Consider the following 14,961-nt stretch of genomic DNA (forward strand, 5'->3'; position numbering starts at 1 on the left):
TGGTGGATTTTAGGTATATGTAACTCTCAAATCTTAACTGATTCGGATTTTGAGTTATTTTTGTTGATTTGGAATCCAATTTATTATTTATTTTTTAATTTTATTTATTGAAGTTATTCCCCTGAATAATCTCACATAAAATACATTTTCTTTAGTTGAAATTAAATATGTGACCCCTTAAATTAAATTATAATGAATAAATAGCACAAGGGACAAAATAGTTGATTATGTACATACAAACAGAGAGTATTTAATAGACGTTAGATTAAGGTCTAGATTGAAATTGTTGATGAAATAATTAATAAAATTGACTCAATTGATTATGATTATATTGCCAATATAATTTAATATTTGATTATCTTAGGTTTGAGGTTTATGGTTATACAATTATATATTCGTGTATATTCAATAATAATATACGTTAAATTACATTGTAGGGTCATTTTTTTTATCTAGTTAATTTACACCAAATCCCGACTAGCACAGTCCCGATCCACAATACTATATTTTTGTAATTGTTATTATTATTTTTATCTCCTGTTATCCAGTCTATTTTCTCTAATTTTTCTTTGTTTCATTTATTTAATGATCAATTTCATATTATGACAATTAAGTTTATATATATATATATATTTTTTTTTGAAATGAGTTTGAATTATTAAATTTGTATAAATATTAACATTGTTACCGACATCACATATAAATTTTATTATAATTGTTATTGTAATGTATTAAACTAATTATTATTTTCACTTTCGAAATGCTATCCCGGAAAAAAAAATGCTAGTATAAGTTAAGTTTAGACTAGTTTTTTTATTTTTTTCTTTCATATGCTTAATAAAAATTCCTTTCACATTATTTATCATGAACTTAAAATCTAATTAAATATATTTGACACAAAAAATAAATAAAAAAATAATAACTATACTAGCCATCAAAATCAAACCTAATCACAATTCTCAATTAAGGCCGAAAGAGATAAGTATGATGTCAATTTATAATGAATGGATTTTGTTAAAATAGGAGCAATTTTAAGTTTTACTCTTTTTTCTTTTTTTGGGGGTCAATATATAAAGACATTTTAATATGTTTCTTAATACGTGTGCATGCGTGTAATATTGTTTCTTCCCCTTTATATTTATTTACCAATGCACAAAATCAATAATAAATTGACCAGTGGTCGGAGGAAGTGAGCATGTATCAGTTGACACAAGTTCGAATCTCGTGTGTCAATCATATAGTTCGAGTTTGTCACACATTGTTAATCTATCGTTGTTTACGTCTTTCGTATGGTTTACAAGCTATTATACGAAAGTGAAAGATTACCCAATGCACCTATATAATTGGCTGCGAATTCATTCATTAAATAAATAAAAAATAAAAGAATTATATATATATATATACAACTTATCCTAGTTGTTCATTTCTCCACTAAACACCAGAACATGCAATTTCTTGATCTATATTGTAATTGGCCTTAAAAGTAGTATAAATTCCAAAAGATTGCAATTAATTCAATTGAGAATATATTTGGAATATCCCATTAAATAAACATTACCTTTAATGTCAACTTAATAATACATCATTCTCCATAAATAAATAAATAATAATAATAGTAAGTCATGCAGTAATAACAGGTCCAGCTAGCCTGTGACACTTTGAAGAATTCTTCCAATATATGACAGCTAATGCTAATCTCCCTTATTTGGGGATAAATACTGAAATTCTCACTCATTTCTCAATTGCCAAAATTTCATCCATCAATAATATATATGTAGTAATTAATTATTGGAAAATTTGGTTAAATCTACCTTAAATATATTTTGTACAGCTAACAGTCTTTTCGGATATTTAAATTTGATAAAAGTCCGTCGGACAGTTTAGTTGGACAACTTAAACTGAAAAAAATAGACAGCTTAGTTAGAGAGTTTAGACTGAAAAGTAAAAACAGACAAATTTAGACTAAAAATGGACAATTTAGTTGGAGAATTTTACTAGAAATAGACATTTTAATTGAAAATAACCTTTTTTCCAATGATGTTGTGGCGTAAATTAAGCGGTCGGCGGCATAAGACTAGTAGGGAGAGGCGAAATAGTGGAAGAAATGTCTTTTATTTTTTATTTTTTATAAGTGAATATGATTTTGAGAACATATTAGTTGGAGGATAATAACTATTTTCTGTATGCGCTCCACCATAAATTGCCGAATAGATTTTAACTACATACATTAGATTATACCTCAATTGTAGCTTGATCTTGCAAATCACATACATTTTCTTTTTAAATGATTGAACTTAAACTCTATGTAATTTCTACATATCATATGAATTGATCAAGTCATAACGTAGATAAATAAAATATATATCCTTTTAAGGATAGCCGTACACAGATGCTTTCGAATTCTGAGACACCATATACCACTCATATATCCGAAATAAGATTGATAAAATATAAATAATTGATCAAAATTTAAAAGTATAAATAATACAAACAATTATAATGAAATATCAAACACTGTCATGATCGGACTAACAATGTCTTGGCGATACTTAAAAAAAAACAATCGACGATCATTTTTTTCCACGATCATAAATTGATTGAATTTATTCGAATAAATTTATTCGAGTATAATATTTCTTTTATTGGGCCAAACATAACTTCCAAGAGAAGGTCATTGTCTCAATATTTGCAACAAATGCAATGAAATTACATAGTAATTCCTTTTAGTCAATGATAATAAATATGAAATTTAATATTCCCATAGGACAAATATTAAAGATAGGGACAATCATTAAGATAAATGTCTTCACGCGCTTTCTCCACGCTTTCACCAATTTTCCACGATCTTAGGGATAAGATTACACAAAGGCAATTTACAAAAGTGTTTATTTTACATACCTCTGTAACCAAATAAATTAAAGATAAACCCAAAGCTAAAATCATCATTTAGTATACTATTGGATAGGCGAAAGTACTGTATTACCCTTATATGCAATTTTCGACCAAACGTATTCAACATTTTCTTGTCCTACATTTAGCATGTTCATTGATTTTTTTTTAATAAACCTGTTTGTTATATATATATATATATATATATATATATATATATATATATATATATATATATATATATATATATATTAATTTTTAAATTTTTTTTTCTAAATCAATATGTTTACTGTATTGAAAATAATTTAATGTAACTAACTACATGTAACTGTAGTAAACTATAGTAATTCGTAGTTATGCTCCTTTTTTTTACCCCATATTTTTAGTCGATCAATTGTATACACACACGAATACTGGCTTAAACAAAAGAAATTCATAAATCCCAACAACAAAAATTTACAAATTTCAATATTTTTATTATAAATCACCTCAAAACCAAGAAAATACAGATCGAAAATACACAAATATATGCATATGTAACTACATGTTACTATATGTAACTATTAATGTACATTGTAACTTGAAGCAGATGTAACTTCAACCAAATTTTTGACACCTTCAAAGAGTTGATCAATGACTTTCACTAAGCTGCAATTGCAAAATCAAAACAAAAAAAATTATTTTAGTGCAAATCAACAAAATTTGAAGAAACATCAAAACACTCAAAAATCAATACACACTAGGAGATTGAGAGATAAAGAGAGAGGATATAGTTGGGAAATGGTACAAATTTTAAACTAAACAGCCAGTGACACCTCACCCCAATCGTCTCCTACCAAAACCCTAGCCGCCGCTATAACCACCCATGCTTCCGCGCCCACAAATGAAAAAAAATTTATAGAAATAAATTTGACATTATAAAAATGAACCAAATTACCATCAAAATATAGATCTCGACGAGAGAAATCCAACGGTGGGTAGCCCGTCAAATTTCGACTTGTGGAACACAAAATACACATCCGGCAAGACCCCAGCGTCGTCGAAATATGGCGTCGATTGAAAACAAATTGCAGAAACATATCCAGCGCTCCAAACTGAATGAATTCACCACCAAAGAAAGAGGTCGGCGAGAGTAATCCAACGGTAGTTAACCATCGAATTCCTAACACCGGAGAGAGAGCTATGACTCCGCGAAGCAAATTCGCCGGTTAGAGATCTATGGAGGCTGGATTTGAATCTGAGATTTGAGAGAGGAAGAGATAGACGACTGTGAGTGGCTAGAGCTTAAAACTGATTTTAAAAGGGTATTATATGTACTTCAGGGTGGCTGGGGGTATGTCAAAATATTTTCAAAATGGGGTTTCCCCTAGAGTGTAACCCACTTGGTAGTTAGTTCTATATAATTTGGAAATGAGGGGTCTGCAAAATAATCCCTTTACAAAAAATCAATTCCAATTCCGTTTAAAAAAAAATCAGAAAAAATTGGAAATTCGGAAATTGGAACGAAAAAAAAACTTGTTTCAAAATTATAAAATTTTGGAACGGAATTGGCGAAATTCAGAAATTCTCAATTTTTGCTCACCTAAAATATAAAATACATAATAATATTAATATTTAATTCTAATACTAGGAAATTTTTGAAATTATTTTTGGAACTTTAATCGGAGCAGAAATCGGAATCTCATATATATGTTCCAATTCCGATGCAAATAATTTCGGAAAAATCGGAAGTCAGAATTTTAAAATTCTTATTGAAAAATATTATTCCAAAATTGAATAAATCGGCAGAAAGCGAATTCGTTCCATAAGTATTAATCTTATAATCAAATAGTGTTGAATATTCCGTTTGACAAAAAAACAAAAATAAGGGAAATTGCAATTGTGCTTGCAAGCTTACATCTTGATTACGACATACTAAAATAAAACAGCGTACGTTTTCAATTAGTTTGATAGAACAAAATTATTGTCACATTAGAATGAAACAAATCCTACAACCCAAATTAAATAATAGTAATGAATAATATGGTAAATTACATCTACACCCTTGATGTATGTTAAAATAATTTTAAGGTCCTTATGATTTTGGTAATAACAGTCACGCTTCTGAAACAATTACCAGAACCAAGATTTCGTGTTCTAGGGACCGGTGTGCACTATATTTTTTTATCGCTGGGCCGTTAATGCTACCATAGACGAAAAAGTATAAATCTTATATAAAATAATAAGTATTTAAGAAATGTTAATTGAACCAAGTCAATCACCCCCTAGCTCTATGTTGTCTTCAACACTGCCTGAACCTAACAGTCCTTAGAATTTCGAACAATGTTTCAAGTAATTAATATTACTACAAGGACCTTAAAGTTATTTTTGCATACCTCAGGGGTGTATGTGCAGATTACCCTAAATAATATTATTTAAATATATTGTAGCCGTATAACAATTTATTGAAGACAAATAGATAAAAATGGAAATTAAATATTTTAATTGCAAAAAAAATTCGTAATTAACTAGGGGGGTTTCTTGTGAAGCAAGCTGGCGCTGCGCTGTGTTTGGTGGCCCTATATATAAGTCACCCCCAAATCACATTTAATCCAAATCCATTATTCCAATTTTCTCAACCTAATCCTGAATCAATTTCATACCTTCATTGACAAATTGTAAGTCTTCTCTCTCTCTCTCTCTAGAACGATGAATCTTCTTGATTCGTGAATTATTGGTCGTATGCGCTTTTAAATGATTCTAGGGTGGCCCTAAATTGTGAAAGGGTTTTTGGAATGAAAAAAAAAAAAAAACCCTATTTCTACGAACTCAAATTCTTCGCTGTACAGTTATACTTGTTTAATTGTTCAAATTTTACTCTTACAATCAACGTATGTTTAGTTATGTTATGTATTGTGTATATTTGTAACTATGTTTTCTGCCGCTGCCTTTTTTCTCTACTGAATTCATTACATACATCTCCGATGAGCTTAATTTTGAGGGCTTTTGGAGCCAGTGGTGTTTGTGAATCGTGTGATTTACTAAATTGCCCTTTTCGTTGTTTCGTGTGTAAGCGAGGATTTATCTTTATTAAGAGTGCGATAATTTTGATAAATAAAATTATGGGGAGTTTTTTTTTTTTTTTTTCTGGGATGATTAGTAGTGAATACTAAATGTTTTTTTCCTCGAATTCGTGTAGGAAATGGGAAATTTGTTTTGCTGTATTCAAGTGGACCAGTCGACCGTTGCTATTAAGGAACGATTTGGGAAATTCGAGGATGTTCTAGAACCAGGGTGTCACTGCTTGCCTTGGTTTCTTGGAAGCCAGCTGGCAGGCCATCTTTCTCTGCGTCTGCAGCAATTGGATGTTAAATGCGAGACCAAGACTAAGGTAACGTTCGTTTTCTCCTCAATTTTATTTTTTAGTAGTTTAGTGTCGAGCGATTTTTCGATTTTCTTTCCACTTCAAAATTGCTAAAATTTCAGTTTATTTGGATCTTTGATGTCGCTGAATACGTTTTAGTGGTTCATGATGAATTTTAATAGTCGCGTTGAACGAGTAATAAGAGTAAAATTCGAAAAATTATAGTAATTAATGCGTTGGAAAGTATAATTGGCAATACTAATCAACCTATATAATTAATTATTGGCTCCAGGACAACGTGTTTGTCAATGTGGTGGCTTCGATCCAGTACCGTGCTCTTGCTGACAAGGCGAACGATGCTTTCTACAAGCTCAGTAACACGAGGAGTCAAATTCAGGCCTACGTCTTTGACGGTACATTTTTTTTTTTTTTTACACTTTGACAAATTATGTTTCATTACATAGATACTGAATTGGTAACTTTAACATCGTTTTGCGTTTCCTCTTATCCAGTGATAAGAGCCACTGTACCGAAACTGAATCTTGACGACACTTTTGAGCAGAAAAACGACATTGCTAAGGCTGTGGAAGATGAACTCGAAAAGGTAAAAGCAAAACATTTTTCTTACACTGATTATAGTTAAAAGTTTCGAGAAATAGTGAAATACTAATTATATGGTATTCGTTGTTGTTTGCAGGCTATGTCTGCCTACGGGTACGAAATCGTTCAGACACTGATTGTTGACATCGAACCAGACGAGCATGTCAAGAGAGCCATGAATGAAATTAATGCTGGTAATTTATAGAATTTATCTGTTTATTAAACCATTTTTTTTATTTTTTTTTAAAATTTATAATTTACAATTTTTTTGTACATTACAGCTGCAAGGATGAGGCTGGCTGCCACAGAGAAAGCCGAAGCCGAGAAGATACTGCAAATCAAGAGAGCTGAAGGTGAAGCAGAGTCGAAATATCTCTCGGGTTTGGGTATTGCCCGTCAGAGGCAGGCTATTGTCGACGGATTGAGAGACAGTGTCCTAGGTTTCTCGGTGAATGTGCCTGGTACAACTGCTAAGGATGTAATGGACATGGTTCTTGTCACCCAATACTTTGACACAATGAAGGAAATCGGTGCTTCTTCAAAATCGTCTGCTATCTTTATCCCACATGGGCCCGGTGCGGTTCGTGATGTGGCGGCCCAGATTCGTGATGGGCTTCTTCAGGGCTCCAACGCCCTTCATTGAAAAATGCCCCCCTTCCCGATTTTCGAATTGGAGGTTTAAATTTTTACTAATGTTGATGTTCTCTTAATGTTGTTTGGAATTATATTTCGTTGCACGAAAAATATATTAGTGTTGTGTGGTTTGAAGAATTTGTACATGGGGGGTTACTGTGTTGAAAGTTTGAACTTCGAAACTGTTTTCTCGGTCTGAGTATAGTGAAGTTTTATTTCGATGACGTGGATTTTTAATCTGCTTTTTTTTTTTGACATGCTAGAGATTTGATTTTTTGTGGCTGACTATACAAAATTTTTAACCTACACGACTATGTACGTTTGTGATCAAAACTTCTTTTTCTTCTTCTGATGAATCGTAATAGTTGTGTTCTTCTTCGTCGTCTTGTTCGTTTCTTCTGAATCTGGATAGTTCGTCTTCTTGTCATTCGTAGGATTCGATTGTTCTTTCTCTTGTTTGTCACTCTCGTTGCCGTGCGTATTCGTCTCGTTCTTCTCATGCTTGTTTTCTTCCTATTTGGCTTTGGCTGCAATGCCATTTTTGTTTCTCTGATTTTCGTAATTTATCCTCTCTTTTTTTTTTCTTTTTTAATTTCAAGAAGTAATAATTTATCGTCTTGAAATGCATTTAATATAGAATGATCCAACCTCCAAATTAGTTGGTGATTCTTTGTACATTAAATCCTATATTTCTGCATTCTCATTAACATTTTTTTGGTATCCTTTCCCATTTTCGTTCATTACCACTAATTACACAGAGGATTGTTAATTTGAGAGAGAGAGAGAGAGAGAGAGAGAGAGAGAGAGAGAGAGAGAGAGAGAGAGAGAGAGAGAGAGAGAGAGAGAGAGAGAGAGAGAGAGAGAGAGAGAGAGAGAGAGCATGATCTAATGGAAAATCAATGTCTGCACTTTGGACGACAAAAATTACAAATTATCTCCACCACCATTTTCGTTACCCCTTATTTCAACAGTTGGTCAATAAAACTCAATTGCCAACAAATCAAAAGGCATTAATAATAATCAAATCAAATCCCCTTTCTTGAAAAAAGGGTTCTTGAAATACCTCAAAAAAGTCCTTCCCCACCACTCCCACAATTTCTGGTGTTTTTTTTTTTGTTCTTTTTCTAAACACACTACACTATTACAGCACTAGTAGTAGTCTACAGTAACCTATCAGCCAAACCCGGAAGCCTCCTGAAAAAACTCAAACTCGCCGGCGGCATCGGATCCCTAAACATCGGGTGCCGTAGAAAGTAGAACCCTAGTGCCACCGCCACCATTTTCGCCGGCACAATGTACATTATTATTGTTATTGCAAGACACACCCCTATAAACAATTTTGTCGCCCTCGGGTCCCTCCAACTAACTAGTGCCTGGATTCTCTCACCCTGCGTCGCAATATCACCCAAAACCATCTGCACCCTAGCCGCCAACACCCTTAACCTATCGTACCGGACCCGCACAATCTCGGGCGGCCTCGAACTTGGGAAAGTATCGAACTCCTCGTCCAATTCATCCGGGTCGATCCTATCCACTTGCGAGAGCTTCACATCCATGCCCGCGGGTATTTTCGGTTTGAAACGGTAGTACCAAACCCCAATCAAGAACACGTAGAGAAAACCCGTCGGCACAATCAAATCCGGGTACCAAACAAGGACCAAGTACAAAACGTGCACCAATACCGTCGTAACCGGATTCTTCCATCTCCGGATATGGTCCAACCACTTGGCCAACCCTACGGCCCACGCCAAAACGGCCACGATCCGGAACCAGTTCGCCTTGCTCTTCCTCATGCTCCAGCTCTGCGAGTCCGAGTCCAGCATGTACCGGACCACCTCCGGGCCCAGCGGCGGCTCGGACCTGGCCAGCCAGGCCGCCACTATCCTGGCGGCCGCACCACGCAGCGCCTCCTGGTGGGCAACCCCCAGGGGGCGGAGGTGGTGCATGCGGGGCAGCAGCGGCTGCCCGTAGACCCCGCACGTGTCGGGCAGCATGGACGGGCAGGCGAACCGGACGGCCAGCTCGACCTCGCCCATCTTCTTCAACCCGCTCCGCGACAGGACCATCAACGGGTACGAGTTCATGTACACCTTGTTGCTCTCCAATGTGGATACCCGGATCCGGACTTTTCCGACCCGGCAGTCCGGCTTCTCCTCTCCTCCGCCGCCGCCGGGTTCGGCGAACATGCGCCAGTTGTCGAAAACGCCTATCGTCAGAACGGTGCACGGGTCGTAGACCTGCCACGTGTACTGCTCGTTCCACCTCGGGTCGAAGGTGTCGGTCACAGTGCGGGTGCGGACCCACTTCTTGCCGTACTTGGCCACACAGTAAGAATCCGTGGACCCTTTTCCGTTGCCCTTCGACTTCATGGGCAGCAATCCCCTACAGCCGAGAATTCCGAGCTCCAATACACCAACAGCAGGCTTCCACAGCTGCTTTGCGGTTGGTCTGAAATCGCTGCAAAGATGGGCTGCTTCGTCAAGCACGTGGTACCCACCCTCCAAGCACATTCTCAAGTGGACCCTACCGCAGTACGAGCCGCCTCCACCTCCGGGGCCGCCTTCAAGGCCGTGCCACTTCGGTGCCACGTGGCGATCGTCGATTCGCTGCTCGATAGACCCCACGGGTATTAGGATGTGGCCGAGGAGCACTGGATCTTTTCCGGTGCGGTCTTCGACTAGTAAGATGAGGCTGTCTTCGAGTGGCTCGCCGGCGACGAAGAAGAGGTCTTCGTTCCAGTGGAATGCGGAGGTGTGGTGGGTCATGGATCCTCTCCGGGTACGGGCAGATTGAAACCCGAGTTGACCTTTGACCCGAATCTCTGGGGCGGTCAACGGGGGTAGATTGGGGATTATGTGGAGATCCTGTGCTTCGAGGATGGTTACCCTGAGGTACCATAGTTTCGGGGCCTGGTACACTTTCGGGCGCGTGTACGACACGTACGGCTGCGGCGCGTCTGCGCTTGACGATTCCGGGAACGCGTCGTCGGCCTGCGTTCCGATCCACACTGACAGCTGCAGATCGCCGGAGATTCTGTTCTGGTCTTCGGCGGCGGCGCCGCCTTCCAGGTGGTACCACTGTGGGGCCAGGGGGCTGTCCGGCGGGTCACGCACGGGCACGTCGGAGAGATCGAAGCAGACGCCGCCGAGGAATTTCTCCGACGTGCCGCCGTCCCAGACGGATATTTCGAGCGTGGAGTTGGCGGCGGTTTCCTTGTTGTAGCCCAGGGCGAACACTTGCTGCCACTCGGGGTTGGCCGGCGAATCGGTTCCCGGCGGAATGACCGCCGTCTTTGACCGGAGGAAATGGCCGGAAGTGCGGATTTTCACGTGTGGGTTTTCGTTCTGGGATAGACCACGGGCTTTCACTATTCTCACGAACAAGTACTGCATCGGCTCGACCAAATCGAACGCCTGAAATTTCTCCGACGTATCTCCGGCGGATTTCCCGGCGATTATCCTGGGCGAGTAATCCCCGTTCGACGGGCGCCGCATCACCTTCACCCTCTCTCCGTCCATGGTCGGGGGTGGGACAGGCACACCATTGCTCCCCATCTGCATTTTTCTCAAATCCGGCGAGAATCCAGGCGGCGGCGGCGGCGGACCATTCTCCGGCGGAGGACCATGACCATGACCATTCTCCTGCGGCGGAGCCTCGTGAAACCTGACAACCATAGGTGGCGAATGCTGCCGCGGGTCCATCGCTACATGATGCGTCGTCGGAAACTGCATCGACGGTGGTGGGGGCGGCTCTTCCAAAACCACCAACACCGGCTTCTTCATCACCTCCTCCGGCGCCTGCTCCCCCTCCTGCGGCGGCGGCGGCGCCTCCTCCAGCGGCGGCTCCTCGGCGATCTCATCGTAGTAATAAATCTTCAAACCCAAATCACCTTTAATCCAACTGAACACACTCTTCTTCTCCAAAGTAAAATAAACCAACCCTTCCTCCCCTCTTCTAACAAACTGAGAACCGTACAATTTCACCCTCCCCAGAAAATGATTCTTTCTCGCGTTGCCATTGCTCAGCTTCTTATCATTGAAAACCTCAACATTCAGCTCCTCGAACTCCATTGTTTTCGGGTCTGTAACAACGAACTCCAACCCTTCATTCCACACCGGATTCAGATTCTTCACCACGGTGGAGGTCCGCCGTTTCTGGCCGTCGAAATCCGCCACCACGTACGGGCTGGAGCTGCCCTGCCCATCTTTCGGGAGAAGCTCACGCGCCTCAATCACCTCGACGATAAGCTTCCGGACGGTGGTGGTCGTCGGCGGCGGCGGAGGATGGTCGGAAGACATCGTCATCGTCTCATAATGGAGGTAACTGCTTCGATTTGGGGATTTCTGCGATTGGAAAGAGAAAATGGTGGGGGAATGTTTTTTGGGGATGTGGGTTTTTTTAGATGTGGAATGTTGTTGTTGTTAATCTGTTATTCTGCACTCTGCACTGTGTGTGTGTGTGAGAGAGAGAGAGAGAAGAGAGAGAGAGAGAGAAGCTGGATTCCATTCTCTCTGCTCAAGTTTTCTGGTTTTTGTTTATTTTATTTCTTCATATTTTATTATTATCATCCCACTTTTTATTTTGCAAATTGTAAATTACTTAAACAAACAGAAGTAGTTAAATTACGAAAAAATCCATTTTATTTTAGTAATTACAATCATTTCTAAACTATGAATTTTCTTACACGTTCATTCTTATGCCGTCAAATTCAGCAGAATCTTCTAGATCCCGTGGAATGTTCACTAGTTTGTATTCGTTTTGTGCAAAAATGTAATTTTTTAATATACCACAATCTGATATTTACAAGCCAATAAACACATCTTAGGATCATCTTGTTTCAAAATATGGAGCTAGAATGAGTTAAAACGGCTACAAACTGAAAAATATTCCACATAATCTAGAAGATTTCACTAAATTTGATACTGCAACAGTAGACGTGTAGAAAGATTCATAGTTGAGGTGGTGGTTATAATTAACCAAATATGTGGGGATTTTTCGTAGCGGCAAATTGCACACCACCCCCTCTAAATTTCTAATTTTTGCACTTTACTCCTCAACTTTTTTAAAAGTGAATGCCTCATTCAAAATGTTATTATAATTGTTGCACATTGCCTACCAAAAATTGGCTTCTGGGGCAAAGTCCAAGCAAAATAATATTTCGAAAGGAAAATATTCTTTTTTTTTTTTTTTTTTAGAGGGGAAAGTCTGAAAATAGAAAATTTATAGGAGGTGAAGTGCATTTTATCATTTTACGTAATTTCACCTTAACTCATGGGTGCATGTGATTTACCTCTTGGTTTTGGGTCCTCCACACAACTTATTTACTATAACTTCATGTTTACACTACAATTGCATTTTACAAATTTAAAAACACTAAATTTTTTCGAGCCATACTATTGTATAATAGATTTGAGATCGTTAAGTTATGAAGCTCGGCTCGAACATTAAAAACGACAAAATATGTCGAGAAAATCAATTTGTGTTCGAGCACAGTTTCAGAAGTTCGATAAAAATTTCTAACAAACATGTGTTCGGCTCGATTCAATTTGTTTACACTTGAAATGAGAGAGGCTGCAGTTACGGAGTTGGATTTTGTCTCAAGTTATACTCTTGAAAAAAAAAAAAAAACAAATTATCTAGATCTACTCCCTTGGATAATTAGTTATAATTATTTCTTAATTAGTATTAAAATAGTAATATAATATGTACTAGATGTCTAGATCTACTCCATTCAATAGTATTTTTGAACTTATTCTTTGATTAAGAAAACTGCAAAGTATGAATATTTGTACTAAGTGAAGAATATAGACATAAATTCTTTTGTACCTCCTTGTGTTAAGTTCTTATATATATCATGTTCGAATTTTCAATGCCATTCTTTCTTCGAGCCACGTAAAGATTTTAATCTTACGATTCGTTTCGACAAAATTAAACTCTTTTTTTTTCCACCATTTAATTCTTCTGCTTTCTTGCATTTACCATCATGCTTTTTCGTTTTTTCGTTTTTTTCGAACAGATTACATTGCCCTATCGTCTCAAAGAAGAGCATATATTCTTCCGAAATAGCTTATTTTTCGGAGTGAAATTTACCCTTTTTAAATCATTCAGCAATAAATAAGATGCTTCTTTTTTTTTTTTGTTGTAAAAAGTTTCCAGCAAAAAAGGCATCTTCTTTATTGATTAAGGTTCTTATTCTTGAAATCCATTGTCAACACACAGCTGCAGCTTTGAAACAAGAATGTTTTCTATGCTTTGTCACTTCATTTTTTTTCATCAGGCTATGTAGAATTGAAAATTGATTCCCTTATTTAAAAGGGGAAAAAAATCTTGTACAAAATAAAGGGTAAATTACGGCCACCCCTAAGATAAGGTCAAATTGTGAAAAAGCACCCTCATATTTGGGTAATTACAACCACCTTTTAACTATGAATTTTCTTACATATTTACGTTTGCGGTGTCAAATTTAGTGGAATCTTTCAGATTATGTGGAATATTCTGCAGTTTGTAGCCATTCTATCCCATTCGAGCTCCATATTTTAAAACAAGATGATCATAAAATGTGTCTCTTGGCTTGTAAATATCATATTGTGGTGCATCTGAAACTGCATTTTTGCACAAAACGAGTACAATCTAGAGAACATTCCACGGAATCTAGAAAATTCTGTTGAATTTGACACCATAAGGGTGGACGTGTAAGAAGATTCATATATGAGGGGTGGTTCTAATTACCCAAACATGAGAGATTTTTCGGAATTTCACCTTACCTCGGAAGGGTGGCCGTAATTTACCCTAAAATAAATGTGTACTGATTTTTTTTCCCCAAAAGTTCGAGTTTCGCCTCACAAATTTTGGGAAATGACATATTTCTCCCTGATTGATCAACCTACAAGTAAATTCAGATGTGCATATAATTGAGACATATACATGTACATATACTGTAATGGGTTTAATATTCTTTGATTCTTCTCTAGCTTGAAGCATACACGAAGAAGCAATTCATGATAATTCACCAAGTATTTTTCCATCTTTTTTGAATTAGTGGACTTGTTTTTTTTTTTTGGAATCTGATCCTTCCAAGATAAAAAAAAAAACAAAAGTTCCTTTGGTCCTAATACTTTTACTTTGATTGGGATATTCTCTTGTCTGTGAAATATTTCTGTAACTATATCAAGGTTCAATTTATATCAACATGTTCAATTTATATCAAGGTTGATAATGCTAAAAAGTAGTATATGCTGTGTTAGAAATATGTTGCTATAAAGTCGCTAATAAGTATGGTACCATGATTTACATTCTTCCATCAAATACTTGTCGGGCCAAGAGATGGTCCATTTTGGTACAACTAATCGAAATATGTATTTTTTCCTAAAAAATATTTAACAATATGTAATAACCGTGCATCGCACGGGTGTATTACTAGTATTTCTGTAACTACTCTCAAATTTTTTTTTTATTTTTTTTATTTACGTGTTCATTTTCACTCTCGTCTCGGCCCA

General features: G+C 37.3%; 2 protein-coding genes across 2 annotated transcripts; one reads left to right on the forward strand and one right to left on the reverse strand.

The window, feature by feature from the left end:
- The first annotated feature begins 5,332 nt into the window (after positions 1 to 5,332).
- HIR1 (SPFH/Band 7/PHB domain-containing membrane-associated protein family) lies at positions 5,333 to 7,689 on the forward strand. Its single transcript, XM_088823530.1, has 6 exons — positions 5,333 to 5,546; positions 6,068 to 6,259; positions 6,525 to 6,645; positions 6,745 to 6,836; positions 6,930 to 7,026; positions 7,114 to 7,689. Exons 2-6 carry the CDS (start codon positions 6,071 to 6,073, stop codon positions 7,473 to 7,475), a joined length of 861 nt encoding a protein of 286 aa, XP_088679656.1. The 5' UTR covers positions 5,333 to 5,546; positions 6,068 to 6,070; the 3' UTR covers positions 7,476 to 7,689.
- A 662-nt stretch (positions 7,690 to 8,351) lies between these two features.
- On the reverse strand, positions 8,352 to 12,163 carry QKY (C2 calcium/lipid-binding plant phosphoribosyltransferase family protein). The gene has a single exon (XM_012983953.2). It carries the CDS (start codon positions 11,767 to 11,769, stop codon positions 8,626 to 8,628), a length of 3,144 nt encoding a protein of 1,047 aa, XP_012839407.2. The 5' UTR covers positions 11,770 to 12,163; the 3' UTR covers positions 8,352 to 8,625.
- Between the last annotated feature and the right edge of the window lie 2,798 nt (positions 12,164 to 14,961).

The sequence above is a fragment of the Erythranthe guttata genome, chromosome 9 (genome assembly GCF_056151865.1).
Source record: "Erythranthe guttata isolate IM_541 chromosome 9, IM_541, whole genome shotgun sequence".
In the NCBI taxonomy this organism is placed as follows: Eukaryota; Viridiplantae; Streptophyta; class Magnoliopsida; order Lamiales; family Phrymaceae; genus Erythranthe; species Erythranthe guttata.